Here is a 26,334-nt window from a genome sequence, read left to right on the forward strand (position 1 = left end):
AGCTCAAAAGGTGATAATCCAGTTGAGCTCTGAGGCACCTCGTGCACCGCAAAGAGAAGATACGGGAGAAGGGTTGCCAAATTTTTTTTTCTTGGTTTCCAAATCATCTCAGCATCCATTTCAAGGTCTGATTGAACCGTTCCACTATCCCATCTGTCTGCAGATGATAAACTGAGGTTCTGATGGAACAAATTTTGAGTAATTTATACACTTGTTGCAGGGTCTTAGACACAAAGTTAGTTCCATTATCCGTCAAAATCTCTTTCGGTATCCCTACTCTAGCCATAATCCTAACAAGCTATTTTACGATTGCTGCTGCACCAGTGGATCGTAGAGGCACCGCCTCCGTGTATAGAGTTGCGTAGTCCACCACTTCCAAATTATGACTGTACCTGGAGTCAGACGGAATCAATGGACCCACTATGTCCATGACAATCCTTTCAAACGGGGTTCCAATAATGGGCAGTGGGACCAACGAAGTGGGGCAAACTCGACCTGGCACCACTTTTTGACACTCTGGACATCCCACAACATACCGCTACAAATCGGGCCAGTATCCATTCCAAAGTCTTTTCATAGTCCAAGTGCCCTGAAAACGGAATATCATGAGGTAGCCTCGTGACTTCAGCTCGGAAAGGCTCTGGAACCAATAACTGTTTTACAGTCTGACCTGTGCCGGAGGCCCGAGTTACCCAATACAGTAAGTGCCCGGATATAACGTAGTGCGGGTATGTCAGCGGGCAGGTGTCGTCAACTGCCTTCCACCTCGATGTCACACTTGCCCCCGAATGTTCACTAGGGTGTGGGGTCGTTGTTTTGTTCCCACCTCAGGTCAACATTCCGGTCCCAAAACTTCGGCACATCAAGAGATGGTGTAGTGGCCTGAACCCTAAGATCCAGTAACCTCGCTCCTCCGACTACACTGCACACCTACCCCCCTTTCCTGATATTTGCGCAACAAAGAGGACTCTCGTACCAAGCCCCACCCATGTCTCATCAGCATCCTTTCCCATTTTTCTGTCCTTCTTTCTTTCCTAGTTTTCCGGGGCCGGAAACAGGAAGGGAACAGGTCAGCTTTGAGTGGGAAAACCTGTCCAATTTCTTTTCACGGCTCTGATTCTACAATGCCTACGTCTTTGGGCGGGTCCGCCATCGATTGCTTTGCTATCAGTGGTTGGTACTTTGGCCCCAGAATCACTGGATGTGACAGTTTATCCGCCACTGCCATGATTACGTGGCAAGTGAGTCCCCCTGTGAACAAACTAATTTTTCTGATCGGGTATGCCTTGGTATTCCCATGGATGCAGGAGATGGCCACAGAGCCTTGTGGCTGCCAAGACACACCCTCCAATAACTCAGCCAAAATGATAGTTTGACAACACCCAGAATCCACTAAAGCGTGGGTACTCTTTTCTCCAACCTTTGCCAGCATGATAGAAGGCCCCTCCTGACCCTGACCCCAAGTCTTACCTGCTTCCGAAGGTTGGTGCAGGCAAGCCACTTCACACTCCATCGCGGCAGGACACACACAAGCAATGGTCCTGGTTGGTGGCACCGGAAGCAGACTGGGATGGAGGACACTGCTGAGGCCGCCTTGTCCCGCTGGTCCTTTACCAGTGGACTGGGGAGGGGGGGGGTTGATCTCTCCCAGCTGGGAGCTAGCCATGCCTTCCATTTGGAGGAGGGCGCTGTGCTCATTGAGAGTCGGTGTTGACCCCCTTTAGGTGCCGGGAATGGTGCAGGTGTGGCCTTTGGCACCGCCTTGGGACCTGGTGCTGGTGCTGGCTGAAATCGGTTTGGAAGAGGGCGAAGGAGCTTGGATGACAGCTGCGTTTTCACATGCCTCAGCCAGACAGACCGCTCCACCCATTCTTGTAGTATTGGGAGTAGGATGTACAGAAACTGCTCCACTACGAGTAACTGTATAATCTCGTCAGTGGTTTGCTGGGTCGGGCGCAACCAACGGGCTAGCTGATCTGCCAAATACTGAGCTGCCACCCGAGGCCGTATTCCTGGTGGTATTCGGTATTCTTGGAACTGGTGTGGATACATTTCCTTGGAGATGTTGAGATGCTGGAGGATCGTCTGCTTCACTTGAGTGTAATCCAGGGCTGCGCTGTCTTCCATCGCCCGGTACGCAGCCTGGGCCTCTCCAACTAAGCAGGGGGCAAGCTGGGTAGCCCACCAATCCCGATGCTACCTGGCTATCACAGCCACCCGTTCAAAAGGCACTAAGTAGGCATCAGGATCATCCTCCAGCGTCATCTTCTACAGTTTGGGGTTGGGTGGTACCACCAATGGTGTCACCGCCGTGTCTTTGGCAAAAGACTGGGTTGGCATCGGTCCCCTCTCCTGAACCACCGCTGACAACTGATCCAGGATTGCTGTCTGATTCTGGAGTTCCCGAGCAGTCCTTCTTTGCTTCTCTTCTTCACGATGACGTTCCTGCTCAGCCAGAAATGCAGCAAACTGTTGAGCATCCCACTTCTGACATCAACTTGCCAGCATGTGGTGAGTGGTTGCACAACAATGATGTCAACAACAGGAGATGCAGACTAACGCCCCACGTAGGTGCCTTTTATTATTACAGGCAAACAAAAATAAACACGCCTGAACAGAACTAGCGGTGGTTAAGCTCAGGCTGAAAAAAATAAATAAACAAACAAGTCCTGAACACTTTTACACGATCCAAATAAAGAATCGTTCACAGAGCTGGTACAACAGGGTCAGGCAGCACGGCACAGGGGTCCTCAGTCTGCAGCTTCTCTACAGAGCGTGTATCTCTGCGCTGATCCTTCAAGTCACTCCTTGTAGTCTGCAACGATGTAAGCACAAAGCTGGTTGCAAAAACACAGCCAACACAATGCAGCCCAACACTCAAGAGCGAGCCCCCCAAAACAGCTCCCCTATATACTGCCAGGCTCCTCCTCACAATCAGCACTGCACCAAAATCTAGCCAATCAGTGTACACTGCATCAAAATCTAGCCAATCAGTGCACACTGAAGTACTGACCACAAGGAGTACACCTGACAGTACAACAGCTTCAGGTCCTACCAGCCCTCGAGCGCAGTGTCCTCACAGGTCAGGAGGGAGATTTACAGCTCAGATTCATTCTGTCCCTGTCACAGTGAGATTCTATAACAACCACTGTGATTTTCAAACAGATTAAGGAATGCTTTGGTTACCATGTTAATAACACTCAATATGCTTTTCTTATATGTGCAAATCTCTTACCTCAGCAAATGGAAATGGTCATAGTAATAAGCAGTGTATTCATCATAAAACCATGTGTTTGCTATACTGTCTCTGGAGAAAGACCGTGATCGTGTAAACACAATAAAAAACACACTTCAGTTTATTGATTTACAGGGCCACAATACTTTGCCTTACAGGTTGGAAACACATATCATTGGATAAGGAAGGGATTGAATTTCACTCCCTGAGATGGGCATTTCATTTTTAAAGACCAGAGACAGTTTACAGTAGCACGCAGAAACAAAACATCATAGGAATGTATTTGACTTATAATTATATTAGAACATTTATTCTGTCTCGTGTTTTAGTATGTATGTTTTTACAACATTTATAAAAATCAAGAAATAAGTGGATTTAAGCAGATAATGTTTCAGGAGCTGATATCTGTTTCATTTTTCTTCCCTTATTACTGATAATAATGGAATGAAGAACTATTTTATTAATAAATATTTATAAAGATCCTGAGAATAAACGTTTATTTTATGGCATTGCAATTAGGGGTGGTTCTGCCATAGGCTTGGGAGGGCTTACTATGTTTACTTATAATAGTTTTGTAGTTTATTTAGCACTATTTATTCTGTTCTTTCTGTTTGTAAAATACTGCTTTGATAATAGAATATTTTGTGTATTTGCTTACTGTTTATGTACAGAAATTGGTATGCACACAATGTAAACGATTAGACGATTAGATCATTGTTGGTAGACATACTGTCATCTGATTAATGGTGAATCAGAATCTTCTGACAGTGATTCAGTTATATAATATAGGTGTTCTCAGTATTATTTATTTTAAATAAACGTTCAGTTCGAAACCATGTGGTGTTTGTTTTTTAATAAAATGCTCTAAATTCATAAAATTACTCAGGTGAAAGAATGTCTTGTATTTTGCCCATATTAAAAAAAAAAAAAAAAAAAAATTCAACACAACTTTCAGGGAGTGTTGTAGGATCCTTCAGGTAACCTTTATCTCTTTTGAAACTCCAAAATCTACTTATTATTTATGTGCAAATAAAGATCACAAAATCAGTCAGGTGAAACAATGTCTTTTAATTTGCCCAAACATCAATATTTTTCAATGAAATACTAAATAAGTGCTTTATACTGTTCCCCAGACTGTACTGTAAAAAATAGTTTTTTAGTGAATTTTTATAGTTAGAGTCAAATACAGCCAAAAGACACCTGCCCCTGGGGAGCGTCCCACTGAAAAACAATTGGTCCTTAAAGGGTTAAGACAAATAAAGAATGCTTCACCTGGAAACTGACTACACAAAACCTGCAAGTTGTTGATTCTTCTTATTTATAAAATGGCTTGGATAAATTAAGCGCTGTGACTGGCTGAACAAGATCACATGACACTGCGGTAATAATTGTCTTACTACACGGCTATGACATCATAGACCAGCTTACTTATCTGATCTAGTAATATTACTATGCCTTAATAGTAACAATTATCTAAACAGTGTTTCTGTATGTAAAAATGTCAGCATACAATTGAAACAGCATTTAAATCACTCAACAATCTTTTTTTTTCATCTCTGTCACTAATTACAGAAAAATTGGCAAATATACTGTGGTATTTATTTAATCAGAGAGTAGCAGTAACACTATTCAAAAGCCATCCGAGAAATCACCACACAAGTCTCACTCAGCATTTAATATATTGTATATGCAGCAGTGGCATCTACTTATAAAACTGACTAGCGAGTATGCAATTTTTAAATTCGACACAATAGATAAATCTCACCACTAGCCTCCAATTTCAGAAACATATTTAAAACTAAATTTAAAATATCTCCTGCTCTCTGCTGACACAACTGTTGAGCTTTTAAACAAGGTAGGGTTCGGCATAGAATTCTATTGTGCTCGCCGCTGACGGGAAGGACTATGCTGGTTACCGGCATCGTTGTGAAAAGCTGATGCCGGTAACCAGCACTCTGAAGCCCTGCCCTCGAGTGCCAGTGCAGTGCAGTGTTTGGCTGTTCCATGAATCCTCCCTCAGATGTGGGAAATCAGTCGGCTTTCAATTCACAAATGTAATTTCATCTTGAAAATGTTACTATAAATGGCAATGTTCAATGTAATGTTTGTGGCAAATAAAAAAAGTACAAAATATACAGTATGTTACAATCAAACAGTCTTCAGGGACCATTTTTTCTCAGTGGAAGGATACATAATATATTTCATATTTTTTTCCTTAAAAAAGCTAGTTTGTGTAATTATTTTTAAAAAAAATGTAGCAATTTTATAAGCGAAATAACCCACTCCAGGGTGTGCAGTAAGACAATTCTTACCACACTTCCTGGGTGGTTGAAGGCAAGAATTGTCTTACCGCACACCTTGTTGTGGGTTATTTCTTACATAATGCTAAATTATCTGGGAGAATATAATCTTTGAATGGCATTTGTTGAATAGCTAATATTATATAAATTGTCCCACTGTTGTACTGATTAGCAGTTTTGCAGTGTAAAATTGACTTTAAAGTGGTTGTTGCTAACACTATAATTTCATATATCTTACCTGTCATGCACTTTCATTTATTATATAGGTTTCAAATGTGCAGTTTTGAAAGAAACACATGTCATAGCAAACATGTATTTTCATTTTAAAACATGACATTTGGCACTACACTTGGTTAAAGAAAATGATCAGTGTGCTTCTAGGAAGTCTATTAATGCTTCACGTCTGAGGTCATTTCACCCCTGCTGTGTCTTTTGTGTCAATGCATCTTACTGGCTGTAAAGCATGTCAGTCATTAGGGTAAGCAGCTGGTTGGTTAATGACAGGAAGATCTTGCAAACAGAGATTTCTTTAACTTAATAAAGTACCAGATATCATTTTTTTAAAATTGCACATTTGAGAGCTATATAAGAAATATAAGCGCATGACAGAGATTATTCTGTTTGCTACAATCACTTTAAGGTTAGGATTAGGTTTATGTGTAGATTCTTCTGGAAGCAAGAAAGCCCCCACAGCATTTGCTTCCACATGCACAGTAACTATGCAAATTATAGTCAGGTTCAACATAGTTCATTTTGTCAAAAGATATTTGTACATATTTTTTATCACAGTATTGATCTGTGTTTGGCTGAATTTTTGAAGGTTGTTTCTTGGAAACCACTTTTTTTATGAAACGACCACTTTATGGGTATTTGTGGTATGCTATTAAGCATGTGGTCTTGATTAGGGTTGTCACTATACAATGATTAATAATCCAATTAGTCTCATTCTTAACATTTAGGTTCAAATTGATAAGGCAACAAGTCTGTGGGGGCAACTAACTAGAACGTCTTGTAATTGTCTTCAGTGGAGAACATATTGCTATGAACCTTGCAGAGCTAAAACTTTTTTTTAAATACAGTAAGTTTCAAGGATGTGAAAAAAAGGAAAACAAAATAAGAATTGGAAATACCATGAATGAGATGTAGGTGAAAAAATATAAAATGTTGTACACCCTACAGTATTTGTTCTACCATTTAAAATAACATTAGTTAAATAAGCTTATTACATTAATATTTATTTTTACTAAAATAATGTTAAATAAATATAACACAATCATGTTCTATTCTGAAAGCTACAAGGAAAATACCAGATTCACTACAGTACTCCAGGAGTCCACAATTGATGCAGAATAACCATTTATTGATTTACAGAAAAGAAAACATGCCTGGGTCATTCCACGAATAGAGGACCTTTTTTTTGTGTCCCTCTAACATATTTTTGAAAAGTTTTGAATTAATATTAAACTAAACTTATCTGCTGTTTATATGTGATTATATGTGTGTTTTTCTAGTAATAAAGCACAATGTCAGTCATCCAAGGTTTTTTTTTCATGTATTAAAAACACTTTTATGTCTAAGAACATCAGATTTTGCCATGTCCCCAATCATTATCTTTCAACTTCTATTAAGCATATAACCCATAAAATCCAAACATGTTCTCAAAATCTCACCAGTATTATAAAATCCACATTGTCTTCTTACTGTTCAGATACATATCTTTTTATATTAATTAATCTGTAATTTTAAAAAAAGCAAATTTATTCGTGTCCCTCAATCCATTGTCAACCCTGTTACTATGATGAAACTCCCCTATAAAACAATGGTACTGTTCCTCAAGTCATGTGATTCTAAGGAAGTAACATAATTTGCCCACCAGGAAGACCATGGTGCACAAACAAGTAATTTGCTCCTCTTTTAGACAATTTTTTAAAATGTTTTATATTGTTTGACACAAGGGGACGAACATACTACGTCATCCCTGTTACCCTCAATTTATGTAGAAAACCATGACATTTTACTACATTTAAAATATGATCAATAGAATAATTTGATCCCTTTCTTAATGCTCAACATGTGCTCCCATTACCTTCACCACATGGTGAGTAATGGCCGACCTTCGTCAACCATGTTACTTTTCCAGAGTAAAAGGGTTGACATAAATACACGTAAATGCAAATTACACATAATAGTTAGTGTATAGTGTATACAATCTGGCCAGCTCGAGAGGATATGATATGGTACATGTTTGATGAGATCATTCACTTAATTCTACCTCCCCCTGCCGGTCACTGTGCGCCATGTCGAAATTCAGAGAGATATATGGTCTGAGCGTGTTGGGTAGATCTTTGTCCAGAGTAGTTCATCTGAATATATTAGGCCATGTGGTGACTTAAAGACTGACCGGTAGCTTTATGAGCTTAATTGTGACTCAGGTAACTTTATGATTTTGTTTTTATGATCATTTGCCAAAACTATTAAAAGAATGTATAAACTAAGAAATTGAAAGCAACAGACTAAGTTTTAAGAAAGTTTTTCTAATGCATTTATATACAGTATATATATATATATATATATATATATATATATATATATATATATATATATATATATAGCTCTGGAAAAAAATTAAGAGACCACTGCAAAATTATCAGTTTCTCTAGTTTTACTATTTCTAGGTATGTGTTTGGGTAAAATGAACATTTTTGTTTTATTCTATAAACTACTGACAACATTTCTCCCAAATTCCAAATAAAAATATTGTCATTTAGAGCATTTATTTGCAGAAAATGACAACTGGTCAAAATAACAAAAAAGATGCAGTGTTGTCAGACCTCGAATAATGCAAAGAAAATAAGTTCATATTCATTTTTAAACAACACAATACTAATGTTTTAACTTAGGAAGAGTTCAGAAATCAATATTTGGTGGAATAACCCTGATTTTCAAGCACAGCTTTCATGCGTCTTGGCATGCTCTCCACCAGTCTTTCACATTTATGTTGGGTGACTTTATGCCACTCCTGGCGCAAAAATTCAAGCAGCCCGGCTTTGTTTGATGGCTTGTGACCATCCATCTTCCTCTTGATCACATTCCAGAGGTTTTCAGTGGGGTTCAGGTCTGGAGATTGGGCTGGCCATGACAGGGTCTTGATCTGGTGGTCCTCCATCCACACCTTGATTGACCTGGCTGTGTGGCATGGAGCATTGTCCTGCTGGAAAAACCAATCTTCAGAGTTGGGGAACATTGTCAGAGCAGAAGGAAGCAAGTTTTCTTCCAGGACAACCTTGTACTTGGCTTGATTCATGCCAAAGCTGCCCGATTCCAGCCTTGCTGAAGCACCCCCAGATCATCACCGATCCACCACCACATTTCACAGTGGGTGCGAGACACTGTGGCTTGTAGGCCTCTCCAGGTCTCCTTCTAACCATTAGACGACCAGGTGTTGGGCAAAGCTGAAAATTGAACTCATCTGGGGGCGCCACTCGGGAGCTCAGCACTGTGTTATTTCAATATACATCTACAAAGTCTCAGATACAGCTCCAGCTGATTTGGAATGTTTGCAGAATGGACATGAGATTTGGAAAATATGTATTACCTTTCAGAATTATGCATTTTTTCATCCTTCGTTTTCATTTGCATTTCCTGACACAACACATGCACAATCATGTACACACTGTTGAGTGGGAAAGTCCAAGTTCCTTCCTTATGGAAAATTAGATCAGACTTGTGTGTTTCCACGCGGAGGTAATTTTGCTTACCCAACGCTTCACTGGGCATGTTCAGTACATCTGATCGTACACAAGTCAAGTTTTTTGGCTCAGAAGAGATGCTGCAGAAGAATAATTTTGGACATAGCAGTGCGGCATTATGCAAATGTTTGGATGCATACGAATTATTATACAATGACCAAATACATTCAGAACAGCAAGGTAGGATAGTTTATGTTTTATTGTTCATGTAGTGCTGATGTACCCTTTAAGGACCTCAATGTCAGTTGTTAGCACTTAAATATTAAATTATTACAAATGTATATCCAAATGCATATATCCAATACAATTATAATAACATATTTCATATTTATTAGGTGTTAATCATGCAGTAGGACAAACTCTTATGGTTATAACTAGGCTTGCTACTTTTCAATATTAATCGGTAAAGCTCGTTAAACGTCAAATTACCCAAAAATATGAGTTGAAATAAATAGATTTATATACAATAAACGTCTGTAAAACCACTCGCTATTTTTTATTTTCTTACCAAAAATAATCATTTAGAAATCCTCTCTAGTTTCTGTAGTTTTTATACTTGCTGTCTGTTCCGTCTCTGTTCTGCTCTGAATGGCTGTGGTCCGTTAGTACTGTAGTTTCTTCCTGTTCTGACAGATCTCGCTGATTGAAGCAGTGCTAGAATGCTCTCATTTGTCAGCTACAGCGCCTGTCATTCAAAGCGCCTACTTTAAAATTAGCGGGTTGAGGTGTATGTCAACTTTTGCTTTAGGTATGTGGTGACAGTTACTAGTTTGATTTGAAAATGGGGCACAAGAGAAAAACACTTGCCTTTCCAGTGGTTTGAAGCAGGAGAGGGGGGAGCTCAGACTAATAAGTGCAAGTTAGTTCTGTTCAACTATCTAATTGTTTGTTCTGTGCATATTATTTGTACTCATAAATTTATGCTACAAAGGTCTGTGTAATACACTTTTATATGCTGCGTTTACTACGTTTATTTGAGAGAATTTTTAAATGTATAGCTCAGCTGTGACCAAACGTTATTTCAATTAGAATGTTGCTAAATTAGACGTTTTTCAATGGCATTTTTTTAAAGCATAAAATTCTGTGCTTGAATTGAAAAATAAAGATCGAAAAAAAAAAACCTGGTAAATTCTTTCTAAAATAAACGTTGATATTAATTGTCGATTTGGCAAAAAAATTAAAATCTAAAAATTAAACAATTACTGATCAAACCTACTCTTCTTCGCTTCAATTCGCTCTGCCTCGTAAGTTGTGTCATAAGCTGATTGCGTAAGACAACAGTCTTGTGTAATCATAAAAAGGTAGTCCTACTTCTGCACAGTTAAAGTGTACATCACCTTTTTTGCTGCTAAAGGCACTCTACTGGTTCAGTATTTTGTTCAAAATTTAGTTTCAATTTAGGCGAATCGATGAACTTGGAATGCACTGATTGACTGTTTCTATGGATACTGTGTTGGTGGCTGGCAAGCAGTAGGCAACATTCTTGCCTCAGGGTGTATTTCAGAGCTTTCTCATTGGTTCATCTGTAAACAAAGTTTAAGAACAAGGAAGGCTATGGAAGAAAACAGAAACAGCCTAGGCCTGGTGTACTTGACAGTAACTTCTGCCTGAAATAAGTCTCTGAAGTAGAAATTAGCACATGATCGAGGAGCATGAACTGGAACTGCAGTGAGGAAAAGCTTTGTTAAAAAAATAAATAAAACAAGAAAACATTTATATTGTATAATTGGTCATGCATTTATTTTGCCCAACCATGTTGAAAAAAAAAACTCTACAAGTGGAGCAGAAAGATGAAAAAAAATACAAAGCAATTATGAAATATTGCAAAGATAGTCAACTGACTTTAAGGCAATTTAAATTTGCAAAGGTGAAAAATGAAAGTCTCGGCGAGGAACTGTAGCCTGATTTCAAACAGATACTGTATGTGTGATGAAAAAAAATTAAGCTTTAGAAGATTTCCAACTTTTGCCATTCAGATCAAAATGCTTGAGTGACTATATTTCTATGTCCTTAATTTGGATCTCTAAATAATAACATAATCAGTTTTGCTCTGAAATACAAATAAATTAATTTGATGCAGTTAGGAACCCTTAAAGTTAATTTGGCCCCCAATTTATTTCTACTATTAAAACAAGTGACACAAACATTTGGAGTAAAAGCTTACTAAATACAATAAACTATTCTTACCAAATGTTTTAAAAAAAGCAACAACACACACATTACGTAGTAACCGCGGTTTTGTGGCTGGAAATGGTAAGCTTTTGTCCTTGGGTCTCAGAAGTTACCACTCTAATGCTGTTATTATAGTTGTGGCGGAGTGTCCCGCCCCTATTTATTATTATTTGTATTTTTGTTTGCGGCGCGGGTAAAAGCGCCGCGTCTTTTATTATTATATTTAAAAACCCCGTGAGGATGCATGGCTGATCAGCTACTGATTATTTAACTAGCTGACAGTCATGCATCCTTACCAAACGCGTGCAGACTCTGGCCGATGGATAATAAGATAATTAACTACTAGTTAATCCCTCGGCCAGAGTATATAAACCTGGCGACCCCAGGCGACGGCAGCGGACCCTTGGGACCCTCGGGAGGCGACGGCAGCGGCAGCGGACCCTCGGGAGGCGACGGCAGTGGCAGCGGACCCTCGGGAGGCGGCGGCAGCGGACCCTCGGGAGGCGACGGCAGCAGCAGCAGCGGACCCTCGAGAGGTGAACTCGGGAGGGGAGCCCCTGGCCATGGAGGCGGCAGCGGGAGCTCCACTTCTCCCTCGTTCCCTGTAGCTGGTGGCTCTCCAGGTGATGTGGAGCAACAGGCAGCCCCAGGCGATGCGAGGCAGGCATCCCTGGGTGGTGCGAGGCAGGGCAGGAGCAGTCCTTCCCATGACAGTGGATGTGGAACCAGCAGGTATTCACCCTCTGCTGGTGGAGGTGGGAGGGGAAAGCAGTCCTCCCACAGCGGCTGAGACGGAACCAGCAGGTATTCACCCTCTGCTGGTGGAGCTGGGAGTGGCAAGCAGTCCTCCCACGGCGGCTGAGGCGGAACCAGCAGGTATTCACCCTCTGCTGGTGGAGGTGGGAGGGGCAAGCAGTCCTCCCACGGCGGTTGAGGCAGAACCAGCAGGCATTCACCCTCTGCTGGTGGAGGTGGGAGGGGCAAGCAGTCCTCCCACGGCGGTAGAGGCGGAACCAGCAGGCATTCACCCTCTGCTGGTGGAGGTGGCGGAGGCAGAGGCAGAGGCAGCTCTTGCTGCACTGCTCCTGGTGATGGTGGAGACAGAAGCAGCTCCTGCTGCTCTGCTCCTGGTGGTGGTGGAGACAGAGGCAGCTCCTGCTGCTCTGCTCCTGACGGTGGTGGAGACAGAGGCAGCTCCTGCTGCTCTGCTCCTGGTGGTGGAGACAGTGGCGAGGGCTCCTCACCCTCTAATGCTGGAGACGGCAGCCATGGCTCCTCTCCCTCTGGCGTTGGAGACGGCAGCAATGGCTCCTCTCCCTCTGGCGCTGGAGACGGCAGCAATGGCTCCTCTCCCTCTGGTGCTGGAGAAGGCAACGATGACTCTTCTCCCTCTGGCGCTGGAGAAGGCAGCGATGGCTCCTCTCCCTTTGGCGCTGGAGACGGCAGCGATGGCTCCTCTCCCTCTGGCGCTGGAGACGGCAGCGATGGCTCCTCTCCCTCTGGCGCTGGAGACGGCAGCGATGGCTCCTCTCCCTCTGGCGCTGGAGACGGCAGCGATGGCTCCTCTCCCTCTGGCGCTGGAGACGGCAGCGATGGCTCCTCTCCCTCTGGCGCTGGAGACGGCAGCGATGGCTCCTCTCCCTCTGGCGCTGGAGACGGCAGCGATGGCTCTTCTCCCTCTGGCGCTGGAAACAGCAGCGGGGCCCCTCCCATATCTGCAGCCAGGTAGTTGAGCACCATGGCTGCGATGTCTGGGAGAGATGCTGGGTGGTGTTTCTGTTCCCAGGCCTCCCAGCGCTCCCCATCTCTTGCCCACAGGAGGTTGATCACAGCAGGTAGGGCGTCCACGATATCCCTCTCAGGCTCCGCCAGCCAGTCCCAGATCCCCTCTGAGGAGAGTGGACCAGTCCGCCTCGGAGGATGCAGAGGCAGCTCCTGCTCCTTTCCCTCGGACGGTGGTGGTGGAGGTGAAACCAGCAGGTATTCTTCCCCTGCTAGTGGAGCCATTGGCTGTGGACACTCGGCCTCCCCCCTCTTGGGCTGTGGACGGACCGACCCCTCATCCTCCGGTTCCTGCTCTGGGCCATCCTCCTCCCACATGTGCGCAGGATGTTCAGACTCCTCCCTCACCTGCCATGGAGGGGGTTGGTCGGGTGCTACATGCCCAACCTCACCAACGGCGAAGCACCATTCCTCACCCCTCAGACAGGTGAGGCAGACGTCCAGCACAGCAGAGACCCGGCGGGACTTGCGACCAGCCCCGCGCTGTTGCACCTGCTGCTGCTGTTTCCTCCTTCTTCCCATTATTTAGTTTGAGAAAAAAAAACGAACAAAGAAAAAAAACGCACTTTTCTGTCCTGGTCCGGCTGTTGGAGGCGTTGTTTATCCCACTTCCTGACACCATATGTGGCAGACTGGCTGGCAGTGGTGAGTGTGATGACGTCACGGACCAGGAAGTTACTGACACAAAAACAGTGGATGGGCGGGTGAAGCTGAATGCTCGTGCACTCAGCGTATTTAATAAACAAAACAAAAACAAGATTTAAACAAAACAACAAAACACAAAACAAAAGGGCACGAGGGCCAAACGAATGAACAAACAAACAAGTAAGTGATGTGCTGGGTAATCCAGCACGTTTTGCAATTGTTTTTCAAATGTGGCTTTCTCTCTCCGCTCTCCCGTACTCTCCTCTACACTCTCAATCACGAGTGCACAGAGCTGCAGGTTTATATACTCTGGCCGAGGGATTAACTAGTAGTTAATTATCTTATTATCCCTCGGCCAGAGTCTGCACGCGTTTGGTAAGGATGCATGACTGTCAGCTAGTTAAATAATCAGTAGCTGATCAGCCATGCATCCTCACTGGGTTTTTAAATATAATAATAAAAGACGCGGCGCTTTTACCCGCGCCGCAAACAAAAATACAAATAATAATAAATAGGGGTGGGACACTCCGCCACAATAGTATTTTAGTGTGTCAGTAGTTTCTGTAAACCAGGGCCAATTGCTTATTTCCATAGCCCTCAAATGCAGTCACTGCAGTCATATTCACCTGTTTTGTGGCTTCTCTTCTTTCTCTGTTACATCAGATGGGGAGATCCCAGTAACAAAAGAAGACAGGGAGCTAGAGAAGGGGCAGTCACCGATACCCATTCCTCATATGTTAGAGTGTGAAGCAGGAGACCATACCTATGAGATGATTCCCAATACAGAGTGCATGGATGGGACAGGTAAGTCTACCCTCTGGAGTAGATGGGTTGGTTAGCCAGAAGTTTTTGTGGGTGTCAAGAAGCCAAGTAAAAGTCGACAACCTTTCTTCTGGTTTTATGAAGCCATTAAAAAACACATTTTGTCATGGTTGCCTACATGATCTTGGTTTTTACCTGAAAAATAAAATTACAATTTGGTGGATATTTATATATCTAGCAAAAGCCAACAAAGAATTTGCTGAGAATTTATTCCGGCGACCTGGAGACAGCCCAAAGAATCCTTTCCAAATGCCAGTATGTCACTTTTCTGTAGCTTGTATGCAGGCAACTGTAGCAGAAAGTGCTTATTTCCAGATCCGAGGCAGCAGCTTGATGTGAACATGCTGACGTTAAGGCAGGGGTGTCAAACTCCAGTCCTCAAGGGCTGCAGGGTCTTCTGGTTTTCATTCCAACTTAAGCTCTCAATTAACATAATTGATCTAATTATTTGTTCAATTTGATGTACTTAATATTTTTCAAGGTCTTTTACAGTTGATGGTTTTAAAAATGCACTTGATTCAAGGTACACTACCTATGAAACATTGTGAGGCTTGAAGAGAAGTGTTAAATGTGTCCTGTTAATCAAATAATTAAGTAATTGAGAACTTGGGTGGAACGAAAGCCAGAAGACACTGCGGCCCTCCAGGAATTGAGTTTGACACCCCTGCTTTAAGGTGTTCCAGGACCCTGAAGGTTATTGCTGAAGAGCTGTAGCATATCCACCAAAAAACTATTTTATATGACAATGTTACTACAAGTGATACAGACCTATCAACAGTAAGTTATACGTTTTAAGTACGCAATTTGTTTACAGACTTAAGTAACACAGCTTCAATAAACATTTTGTATGATAATCTTATATCGTAAGTTATAAAGAGACTGTTATAAATTAAGTTGTATTTATTTCTGTATTGGTACTGGTAGTTGGTAGAGTGTGCTTTGTGGGCCTTAAGTGAGATTACCAGCATTGGTTTTATAAAAATGTGGTTGAAGAATATTCAAGCAGTCATACTGGAGGTGTACTATTTACACTGTTTAGACTAAGAAGGGAATTATGAATAGAAAATTGTCTGTTTTTGAAAGTGAAATCTTCACTGATGAGCTAGCTTGTCTGGTTTTATCTTGCATACTGTATATATTTTTGTGGAAGTTGTGCTAGGTAAGTTTTTCAGTTTCTAGGAATTGTAAGCTTGTTTCTGTACTTGGAAGATTTATTAAATAAGTATTAAATATAGACTTCAGTTTTACAGAAGATGTATCATTCTGTGGTAAAAGTATAAGCAGCTCAGTCAAGTAAACAAACATTCTGGCTAATGCATATCACTGATGAAGACATTAGCCAAAATGTGTGTCTGCTTGAACGAGTTTCTTATAGTTTTATCAATTCAACATAACATAGCATAACATTTTATGATTCAACATAACATTTCAATTTATAAATGCAACATTAACTTTTAACACCATTTACAAATATAGCAATTAGCTTCATATTCATTTCCACTAGCAGGAATATGTTATTTATATGGGAGCAAAAGTGCACTATGTCATCTATTCATGTTGGGCAGAGGCACATATAGTACTCACATATTTTTAATATTGAGCTGTGTACAGCTATTGCCAAAAGTTTTGCATCACCTAGAATCTTAGGGTTGAGACAATTTAAAAAAAACAAAAACAATTTGAACATATGGTATTCCTTCTTCCGAATTTAAGAATGGCCTGCGTCTTAACCCTTTAAGGACCGGGATCATGTTAACACGATCATACTGAAGTGGGCTTGTAGGACTGCAATCGTATAAACACGATAAAAAAAGCACTTTGTTTTGATGACTTACAGGGCCATCGCACTTTGCAGTACAGGCTTGAACCCATATCAGGGGATAGGGGAGGGACTGACGTTCACTTCCTGATAGTTTTTTTTTTTCTGTGTGATGTCACTAAGAGGGGTATTTAGTGTGTAAAGGGCAGAGACAGTTTACAGTGGCAGAGACAAAAGCAGAAACAAAACATCACAGGAACTTGTTTAGAGCAAATAAAAAAGGGGACACACTGTAAATCTGATGTATTTGACTTATAATTATATTAGAACATTTATTCTGTCTCTTGTGCTTCAATATATATGTTTTTTACAACATTTATAAATATCAAGAAACAAGTGGATATAAGCATATACTATTTCATGAACTAAATGTATCAGGTACATTTTTTTCCCTTATTACTGATAATAATGGAATTAATAACTTATTTTATTTATAAATATTTATTTTGAGAAAATAAATTGACAGTAGTGTCCGTTATGGCTTATAAAGACCCTGAGAATAAATGTGTATTATGTCATTGCAATCACTCAGGTTAAACAATGTCTTGTTATTTGCCCAAACATCAATATTTTTCAAAAAAAACTTTCAGGAAGTATTGTAAGGACCCTCGGGTCATAGAATAACACGTTTTTATACATGTATCTCTAAGCAGAATACATAATAAAAAATACTTAACTTTAAATAAATAAATAAAAAATGAACGAAATCATCCTTAACATACAGGCAGCCATTTTCAAAGAAACATCATTAGCTTCCTGAAGAATTCAAAGAGAATCTTTTACAATTTCAGCGTTTTGTTATTAGGCTCCGTTCTAACAGTATCAGCTTGCACAGATCGGAAATGCTGATCAGACCACCTTATTTTTCAATATGCCAAGCAATACCACATTTCACAAAAAGGGAGAAAAACAAGTGTGAGTGATCCCGACTGGAAATGAGAAGCACTGCATAACTGTAATAATCTGTGTGATAGCAGACAGCCTTCTTTGGGTATATGTCTTTGTAAATGCATTTTATTTTGTTTTATTTTTTCCTCTCATTGAGGGTGGGACATTTGTGCTGCGTCTTAAATTGAGTGTGTCTTAAATTCGAAGGAATACGATAATTTCAATCTTTTATTTAACATCATGTAATCAAAGAAACTATAAAATGATATCGCAAAAGTCTACAAGAAGCACAGGAGGCCATACAAGAAGTACAGTATTTCATGTTAGATTTCAAAACTTTATTCAGCTGGTTTCATTCGACTTTGTGAAGCAAAATGTGTTAATAATGTAGGATGATGCAAAACTTTTGTATAGTATTCCCCATGCTTCTACAGCTGCAACTCAATCATTAAAAACCTGATTATCTGAAACCCAGGATTGTTCAAACAAATGTAATTTCCCTGCAGCGTAAACGCATCTATGCAAACTTGATTATGTGCAACACCCAATCATCATAAATACTGTAAATGTGTGAGGAATTCTGATAATTGAGTTTTACCATACTTTATCATATTTCCCTTTTTTTATGCCATGCTTGCCAATGATTCATCAAACTTTCCACTCTGCTTTACTTCACTTTGCTATGCTTTTATGTATGCTGCAGTGTGTATGAAACAGACCTGTATTTGTTTTCTGTCAGCAGACTAGCAGAGACATCGTTGTATATACCATCTACACTCTTGATGAAACTGTCTATTTGAATAGTACAGTAGATTGTTGTATGGTTATGGGTCTTCAATGTCAAAAGTCATCAGTAATGTTAAATAGTTTTTTATGGTTTAATATCGAACCATCGTTGTTGTTGTGTTTTTTTTAAAAGATTATTTCTTACTTTTCATCAACTAAACAATCTAAATAGGTTTAAGCAATGATGATCATCACCTACAATGGGATCAATTTGAAAGCAAAGAGTGACTTTTCCAAAAAAATGGATTTATTTGTTGTCAGAGCCAGATGCAACCTGCTGTAAAATTGGATGCAGTCACTAAGGAAAGATTTATTGTATGGACGTTGAAACTATTAAAGCAAAGGGTAATACAATGCCTGTCCATAAAGTGCTACTGAACACTGTATAGTGCTTACAACAGACTAATTTCTTACTGTAACGGTCTCCTGTGCTGCACCCAGCCTCCCAATATTGTTAAAAAAATCACACTGTGAATGAAACTGCATTAGTTTGTAAAAGCTGATATCAGAGCATACAACTCATAAACCATGTTGCTGCTGGTGTTATTATTTTGTTTACTTTTACAAATGCTTGGCATGTCTATAAAATATGCCAACAGATTACTTCTTATACTTTTGAGTTAACTTGTGTTTCTATATTTAAAAGATGGCAGAACCAAACATGGAGTTTAACCTGTTTTAGGTAACTAAGAAAAACAATATATTATCTGGGTGCAGCACTTAATATGACATGTTTTTGGTGTATGAAGACTTTTTGTGTTTAGTAGATTTTTTTGGACTGGATCACTGTAGGCTGCTTGAAACTTTAAAGTCAAAAGCTGAAGCAAATATTTGTGGAGAGTAAATAAATGGCAAGCCTTGCATTCAAAGTACTCGTTAAAGGTTTTACTGTTTTAAAGTGGTTGTAGCTAACAAAATAACTCGATAAATCTTAGCTGTCATGCATTCTGTTTGCATGTAGATCCCTAATGTGCTGTTTTGAGAGACACACGTGCTGTAGCCTTTTAAATCTGATGTATGGTACTTTATTACGTTAAAGAAAATTCTTAATTTGCTCCTCTTCCTTTTAAGAAGTCTATTACTGTATCACTTCATAGGTTACTTCATCTGAGCAATGACTTTGGGGTCAAAGCAGTAAGCATTAGGAGAACAATCTCACTTTCCAGGTGAAATGATCAAGGAAATGCAAGACCAACTGGAAGTACGGTATTCACAAACGTATTTAACCTAGTATAATTCCAGACATTATGTTTTAAAATAAAAATGCAAATTTTATATAAAAACTGCCTCCTTTAATGCACATTTGAGACCTATATCCGGAATGGAGCTACAGCTACAGGTAAGATTTATGGAATTTGTTAGCTAGAACCAATTTAGGCTGACTCAAGTATTTATTTTTCACCCCTTTGGAATGCAATTCACAGATTATATTAATACAACTGAAATATTATTCTCTCCTCAAGTCTCTGAAGACTTCCAGATGTCTCTTGAGGCTGGAGTATTCCCTCAGGATCCTTCACTGAAGCCAGTCTTGGTTTTGCCGCCTAAGAAATCTGTGGCTTTCTCTGGTGACCATCAGGACACCCCAGTGAAAAAAACACCTTTTCTCAAGCAGCCCCCTGCACTGCCTCCAAAACCTCTTTCCAGGATTCCAAACCATATAACTGGTAAGTTCTCCTGTAATATTATACAAATGTTTTTTTTACAGATGGCAGCCCCACACAAATTACAGTTTAAAAGAAAATGGAACGATAAAACCAATAAAAGGTTTGTTTTTAGAGGTGTGTGTGTGTGTGTGTGTGTGTATACATATATATATAATCCAGGGCTGGCAATGGAGCGTGAAACAAGCAATGTGATTGGTCGAGCAAAGTTCCAGCTATCTGTATATTGAATGGATATGGACAGTTGGAACCATGTCACATATTCTAAATCACCACGCTGCCCTCACAGAATTGGTAGCCATCTTTTTTACAGTTACAGATGTGCACAGTAACTGTGAAATTGAGTGACCAGTTACCTGCAAAAAATCCCAATGTAGTAAGCAGACATGCTGATTTGGATGAAGAACAATAAAATGAACTGGAAGATAGTAAAACAAAAGCAAATACCAAAAAAAAACACAACAATTTGTTGTCATTATACTCACTCACTCTGACTTTGTCACTTCAAATAATGTATTTTTAGTGGTTTGTAAAAGCTAAAGAAAAACTGAAAAATACACTTCTGCACATTATCCACCCCCTGACACAGACCTTGAACAAATTACTGAAATCCGAGATGTCATTTAATTTATTTTTATTCCTCACGTCTGTTCTGCTCAAACAGTGTGTGACAGGGACAAAAAAATCTGTGCCGTCTCAACTCCGCCCCCTGGTGTATCTTTTCAATGGCAATGTACACAATATCAAAATAAAGATGTACCTTGCTCGACAAGTCACATTGCTTATTGATCCCAGAATTCTGCCGTCAGCCGACCTCTTTTTTTCACACTTCTGACCCACCAAACGCTGTGGTGTATGTTTATTGTAAACAACAAAAACAGTTTAAACAAATAGAAAAAAACCTAACCTTTCTTTGGGTCCAAACTAAACGGAATAATGTCTCTGTCTAACCAGGGACAGGCTATTCCCATTTACCCTGAAACAAAAACACATACACTTTCTTTAGCTAGTTTTCATTTTTCTTAACAAATCTCTTTTTTGTCTCTACCTTCCTTTGGAAGTTTCCCCTAGCCCCAGTTAGAGGTTTCTTTTAAAGGCCCCACAAAAGCACTTCCAGATGTGCTAATCAACCCTTTCACTTCAACAATTCAACAATTTAAGCACTTAATCGGCCTTTTATCAAGATGGAGTGTACATTCCTTACCCCCAAGGTTCTAAAGTCGCCCGATCCTGATCTGGAATGTACACTCCATCACATATCCTCCCTGCATGATCCTGTGGGTTCGGGCATATAAACTTTTGGTTGGCTGTGGGAATCTTGACGGAGTCAGCGTTGCAGTGCTCCTTTCCCTTCCTATGTTGTATTTCAAAACAGTATGGTTGCAAGGCGTTCTTGTCTCTCTGCCTGTGCATCCATTTTAAGGGGGCATGATCTGTTATCAATATAAATTGTCTGTCCCAGAGGTAGTAACCCAGAGCTTCTACTGCCTACTTAACTGCCAGGCACTCCTTTTCAACGACTGCTTAATTGTTCTCTCGGGGCAGAAGTTTCTGGTTTCGATATAATACAGGATGTTCTTCACCATTACTCTCCTGTGATAAGACTGCCTCCAGACCGACCATGGAGGCATCTGTCTGTTAAATAAAGGGTTTCTCAAACCTGCTCTATATTTTTCCAGGGGACCTAGTCTGTTAAAAGGAACGTCTATTACAGGCAATGGGATTAGTGGAGCCTGTTTGGGCTTCTGACACGAAACTAACTGACAACCTGGGCAGGCATGACAGAACGGCTCAGTTTCTTTATATACCCCAAATGTCCCCCCAGCAATTTGCTGAGCCAACTGTAACACCATTTCTTTAAACTTTGTCGGCACAAACAACTGTTCGACCCATTCTCCGCCAACAGACTTGTCCACATGGTATAGTAAATTACCTTTAACCCTTTGCGGTCCTATGTAGGACCTGGTCCGACATCGCAATTTTCCCTTTCTGGTCCAATGTCGGACCCTGTCCGACATCATCAAAAAGATGCAAAAAACAGGTCTCTAGTCGCTTTTTCTCTGGAAAAAGCCGATAAAACCATTCAATGGCCGAGTGAGACCAATAGGAGCCAAGAGAAGCCGAAAAAAAGGGTGTTACTCATGAATAATGATAGCCCCGACACCACATAGATAACACGGACATAAACAAAAAAGATAGCTGCTTCCGCATCCAGCACTCAAAGAATATCACAGACATTTGCAGAGCTTTTTGAGATGTTATAGTAATAAAATAACAACTTGGATCGCATTATTGAGGGGCTTGGTGATAACAAGTGATCAAGAAATGATTTATCAGTATGTACTATTATTAAGAAGTATTTGAAAAATATAGCGAACAAGGTGTGGGACGGGGCTGGAGATGCAGTACTGAGTGTCCTGTTGATATGCAGTGCCTTTTAACCCTTTGCAGCCCATTTATTAAGTGCGTGTCAGGCGTGTCAGGTCCAATTTATTTTCACACGCGCAGTTAATTTTAGACGCGCTGTTTAAAAGTATTTTTTTTCCACAGTCAAACGGGTTTAACCCTTTGCAGTCCATTTATTAACTGCGCGTCAGGCACGCCAGGTCTAATTAATTTTCACACGCGCAGTTAATTTTATACGCGCTGTTTAAAAGTATTTTTTTTCACAGTCAAACGGGTTTAAATGGCCCTGCATATCAACAAAGCACTCACTAGGCATCTCCAGCCCCGCCCCACCCTTTTGTTTGCTATAGCGTTCAGCTGTGTAAGAAATAAATAATAATAATAATAATAGTCGTACATACCGATCGATCATCTCCGGATCACTCTTTTTATCACCAAACTCCTCAATAATGCGATCCAAGTCATTATTTTATTACTATAACATCTGAAAAAAGCTCTGCAAATGTCCATGATAGTCTCTGTGCGCTGACGCACTCAGCCAGCTTGTTTACTATGAACGCCCCGTTATCTGATACCTGATACCATGTATGACTATTCATGAGATACGCCTTTTTTTTTTTTTTTTTTTTTTTTTTTCCGACTTATCTCGGCTCCTGTCGCTCCCACTCGGCAATTGAATGGTTTTCTCGGCTTTTTCCGGAGAAAAAACGACTAAACACCCGTTTATTGCGTTGCTATCATGATGTCGGACCCAGTCCGACAAAGGACCTGTGAGGAATAATTGCAATGTCGGACCCAGTCCGACAATGGACAGCAAAGGGTTAAAAGGCCCTGCATATCAACATAGCACTCACTAGACATCTCCAGCCCCGCCCCACCCTTTCGTTCGCTATAGCTTTCACATATGCTAATAAATAATAATAATAATAATAATAGTTACATACCGATCAATACCGATCACCAAACGCCTCAATAATGCGATCCAAGTCATTATTTTATTACTATAACATCTCAAAAAAGCTCTGCAAATGTCTGTGATATTCTCTGAGCGCTGATACACTAGCAGCCAGCTTGTTTCCTCATGGCCGCCGTTATCTGATGACAGGGGCAAGTATGACTAATCATGAGATACGCCCTTTTTTTCGGCTTATCTCGGCTCCTGTCACTCCCACTCGGCCATTGAATGGTTTTCTCGGCTTTTTCCGGAGAAAAACGACTAGAAACCCATTTTTTGCGTCTTTTTGATGATGTCGGACAGGGTCCGACATTGGACCGGAAAGGGAAAATTGCGATGTCAGACCAGGTCCGACATAGGACCGCAAAGGGTTAAACCTGTTTTACTGTGAAAAAAAATACTTTTAAACAGCACGTCTAAAATAAACTGCGCGTGTGAAAATAAATTGGACCTGACGTGCCTGAGACGTGCTGAATAAATGGACCGCTAAGGGTTAATAATGAAATGCGGTACACTTATAGCATCTCTGGTTTCCCAATAATTCAGGTCAGTATTTACAACCCGGCTAAAAGCATATTGCAGATTTGTATCTGCGACCTGCTTCTTTTTAAAATCTAAAGGAGAAAACCGTAATTTCTCCCATTCTTTAGCTGGACACAGCTCTGGTTCTGGGGTAATTTCTAGACACTCAGTACCTGGGTCTGACCTCTAGGCTGGGTCTGCACTTTTCCCAGTCCACTTTCTCCCAGGAAGCCTTTGTGGTTTAGCCTGACCCCTCTGTTTCTGGCTACGTGATTTGTGGGTTTTCCCTGGTTTACTGCATACATCATCGTCAAAAGGAAACACTTCTGTCAGTGTCTCTGATTGCACAGTATGGGGCTCCAGATGCTCCTCACTATAAAACAATACCTCTCTCTTCTGAATTAACTTGTCGAATTTACTATAGTCCCGTCCCACATCTACAGGGTAGGACAGTCTGGACAAAATCCCCACTTTGAGTTTGTACTCTTGGGACCCAGTTTTAAACTTTTACCACTGTAGCAGGGTAAGTTGTAATGTCCACATGAATGCAAATAATCCTTACTTCAGAGTTATCCAAGACCTCACAGTTTTTAACCAAATCGGCCGAGACTAAACTTTGACCACAGCCTGAATCCAACAAGGATAAACTATTTTTTGCTTGTATTTCTACAGGTATATGGTATTCTCCTGTGCTACTCCATCAACTCTGTTTCCCCCTTGTTAGGGCAGTCCAGGGCTGTATGACCCCAACCCTGGTATTCAAAACATTGAACCTTTCTAGTACTGAACCTTTTAACATCGTCTAATCATTTTCTTTCCCCATCCCAAGGTCCCTTCACGGTCCCAGATCACTCTTCAGCATCCCCTGACCCAAAAACAGTCTTACCGGCACCTCCTTCATTCTGGGGCTTCAAGTTCAGGGGTCGCCAGGTCCTCCGGGAATGAGCAATGCCCAGGGCAGTTAGATGTCGTTTGACTAAGGCAATTAGATCATCTGCAGTTTGTGTATTGCCCAGGGCTACCCACTTTCTCAAATGGGGCAGCAATTTTAACACCAACAGTTCGATTACTCGGGCAGAACTGTTGACCTGTTTTAACCATCTCTTGGCCAGGTGGACCAGGTCAAACAACTGCGATCTGGGGACTTTCCCTTTGAGCTCCAACTGCGGGGGCGGCGGTGGGGGGGTAGAAATAATGGTTGGCTGCCAACCAAATACTTCGGCACACGTGCGCATGGGAACGAACATTCTGTAGCCCTGGTTATTGCACTTATAAAATGGCTCTGTTTATTGTATACATTTGACATTTTAAAATCCCTTTTTCACCTAGCACAATAATCACGCTCTACACCTTTATTTTGTATTCCTGCAAACACACTGCCTACGTCTCTTCTCAACACTAATTTCCTTACCTTCTCCAGAGTCTCCAGGATGTCACATGGGTCATATCAGTCAACCTGAACAAAACCGCTCACTGCATTATAATTAGGGCTTCTGATTTTCGTTTTTAACCAATAAAAACACCCCTGATACAAAAATGAAATTGGTGTATATCCAATAAACAAGGGGAAAACACTGGAAATGGTTACTCGATTCACACTGACTTCACTCCTTTCCCATTAAAAAAAAAAACAAAAAAAAAATTCTTCTTTCCTGACCTGTATCTATTACTGATTTGTTCTGAATACTTTAAACCCACCCCAACTACTGAGAGGCAGCGAATTCCTACATTTCTGTTGGAGAGTACGCGTGCAAGATTTAAAATGAGATTTCAATTAGAATGCTTGTTCAGGGGATAAAACACAATTTCAGATTGTGTCAATATAAAAAAAATGCCCTGACACACAAAAACCCCAGGAGAATGTGCCTGTGACCGTAAGGATTTCGTTGTGAAAGACAGTGAAGGAACGAAGGTACGACTTAAGTGTGCAAGTACTGTCGAGTTACTACACATATTGTGACAGAAAGAAATGCCTTTTGGAAAAAAAAGCCTTTTGGAAAGTAACCGAAAACAATAATTTCATACAGTATATGCAAAGCGAAATCCCCGAAAAAAGACAATTTACATAAAGCTAGCTAAAAATAACCACCGAAAAATTAAATTTAATAAAAACCCAAAAACAGAAGTACTAATTATATTACACATTGATGTCTATAATTACCATAATGTATTTAACTTTTTCTAACATATTCTTGACATTTGTTGTCATGTGCGGTCTCTTTGTTGTTAAGATCCAACACAACCGATCACCACCCTGATTTCAAATCCTGCAGACCGGTGGAATTTGGTGCTTTACAGGAACTATCGCCATGGCCAAAGAGATTGAGATTTTGATATTTTAAAGAAAATAAATCCATGGAAATGGAATATCATTTACATTTTTATAATTCCATTTAATTTCTGTTAGTGTTTAACTGCCAGTATGGCAGAAAGATTTTTTTTTTTTTTTTTTAAGCTGTTGACCCGTACACGCTTTGATCTTCAGTTCTTAATGCATGGTCATGTTATCTTGTTCAGTCAATCACAGCATTTAATTTAGCCAAGCTATTTTACAAACAAATATAGAGAACAGCTGTAATCAAATTGTGA

General features: G+C 40.6%; 1 protein-coding gene across 5 annotated transcripts in view; it reads left to right on the forward strand.

The window, feature by feature from the left end:
- The window catches only part of LOC117435366 (phosphatase and actin regulator 1-like), a 254,805-nt gene that overhangs the window by 189,591 nt on the left and 38,880 nt on the right, over positions 1 to 26,334 (forward strand). For 4 of the 5 annotated variants that reach the window (XM_034920762.2, XM_059014049.1, XM_034058461.3 and 1 more), the window contains 2 exons: positions 14,547 to 14,687; positions 19,662 to 19,865. In XM_034920762.2, coding sequence (XP_034776653.2) covers positions 14,547 to 14,687; positions 19,662 to 19,865 — 345 coding nt within the window. The remainder of the gene's footprint in view (positions 1 to 14,546; positions 14,688 to 19,661; positions 19,866 to 26,334) is intronic. The other variant, XM_034058460.3, reaches the window with a different exon arrangement.

The sequence above is a fragment of the Acipenser ruthenus genome, chromosome 3 (assembly GCF_902713425.1).
Source record: "Acipenser ruthenus chromosome 3, fAciRut3.2 maternal haplotype, whole genome shotgun sequence".
NCBI classification, from domain to species: domain Eukaryota; kingdom Metazoa; phylum Chordata; class Actinopteri; order Acipenseriformes; family Acipenseridae; genus Acipenser; species Acipenser ruthenus.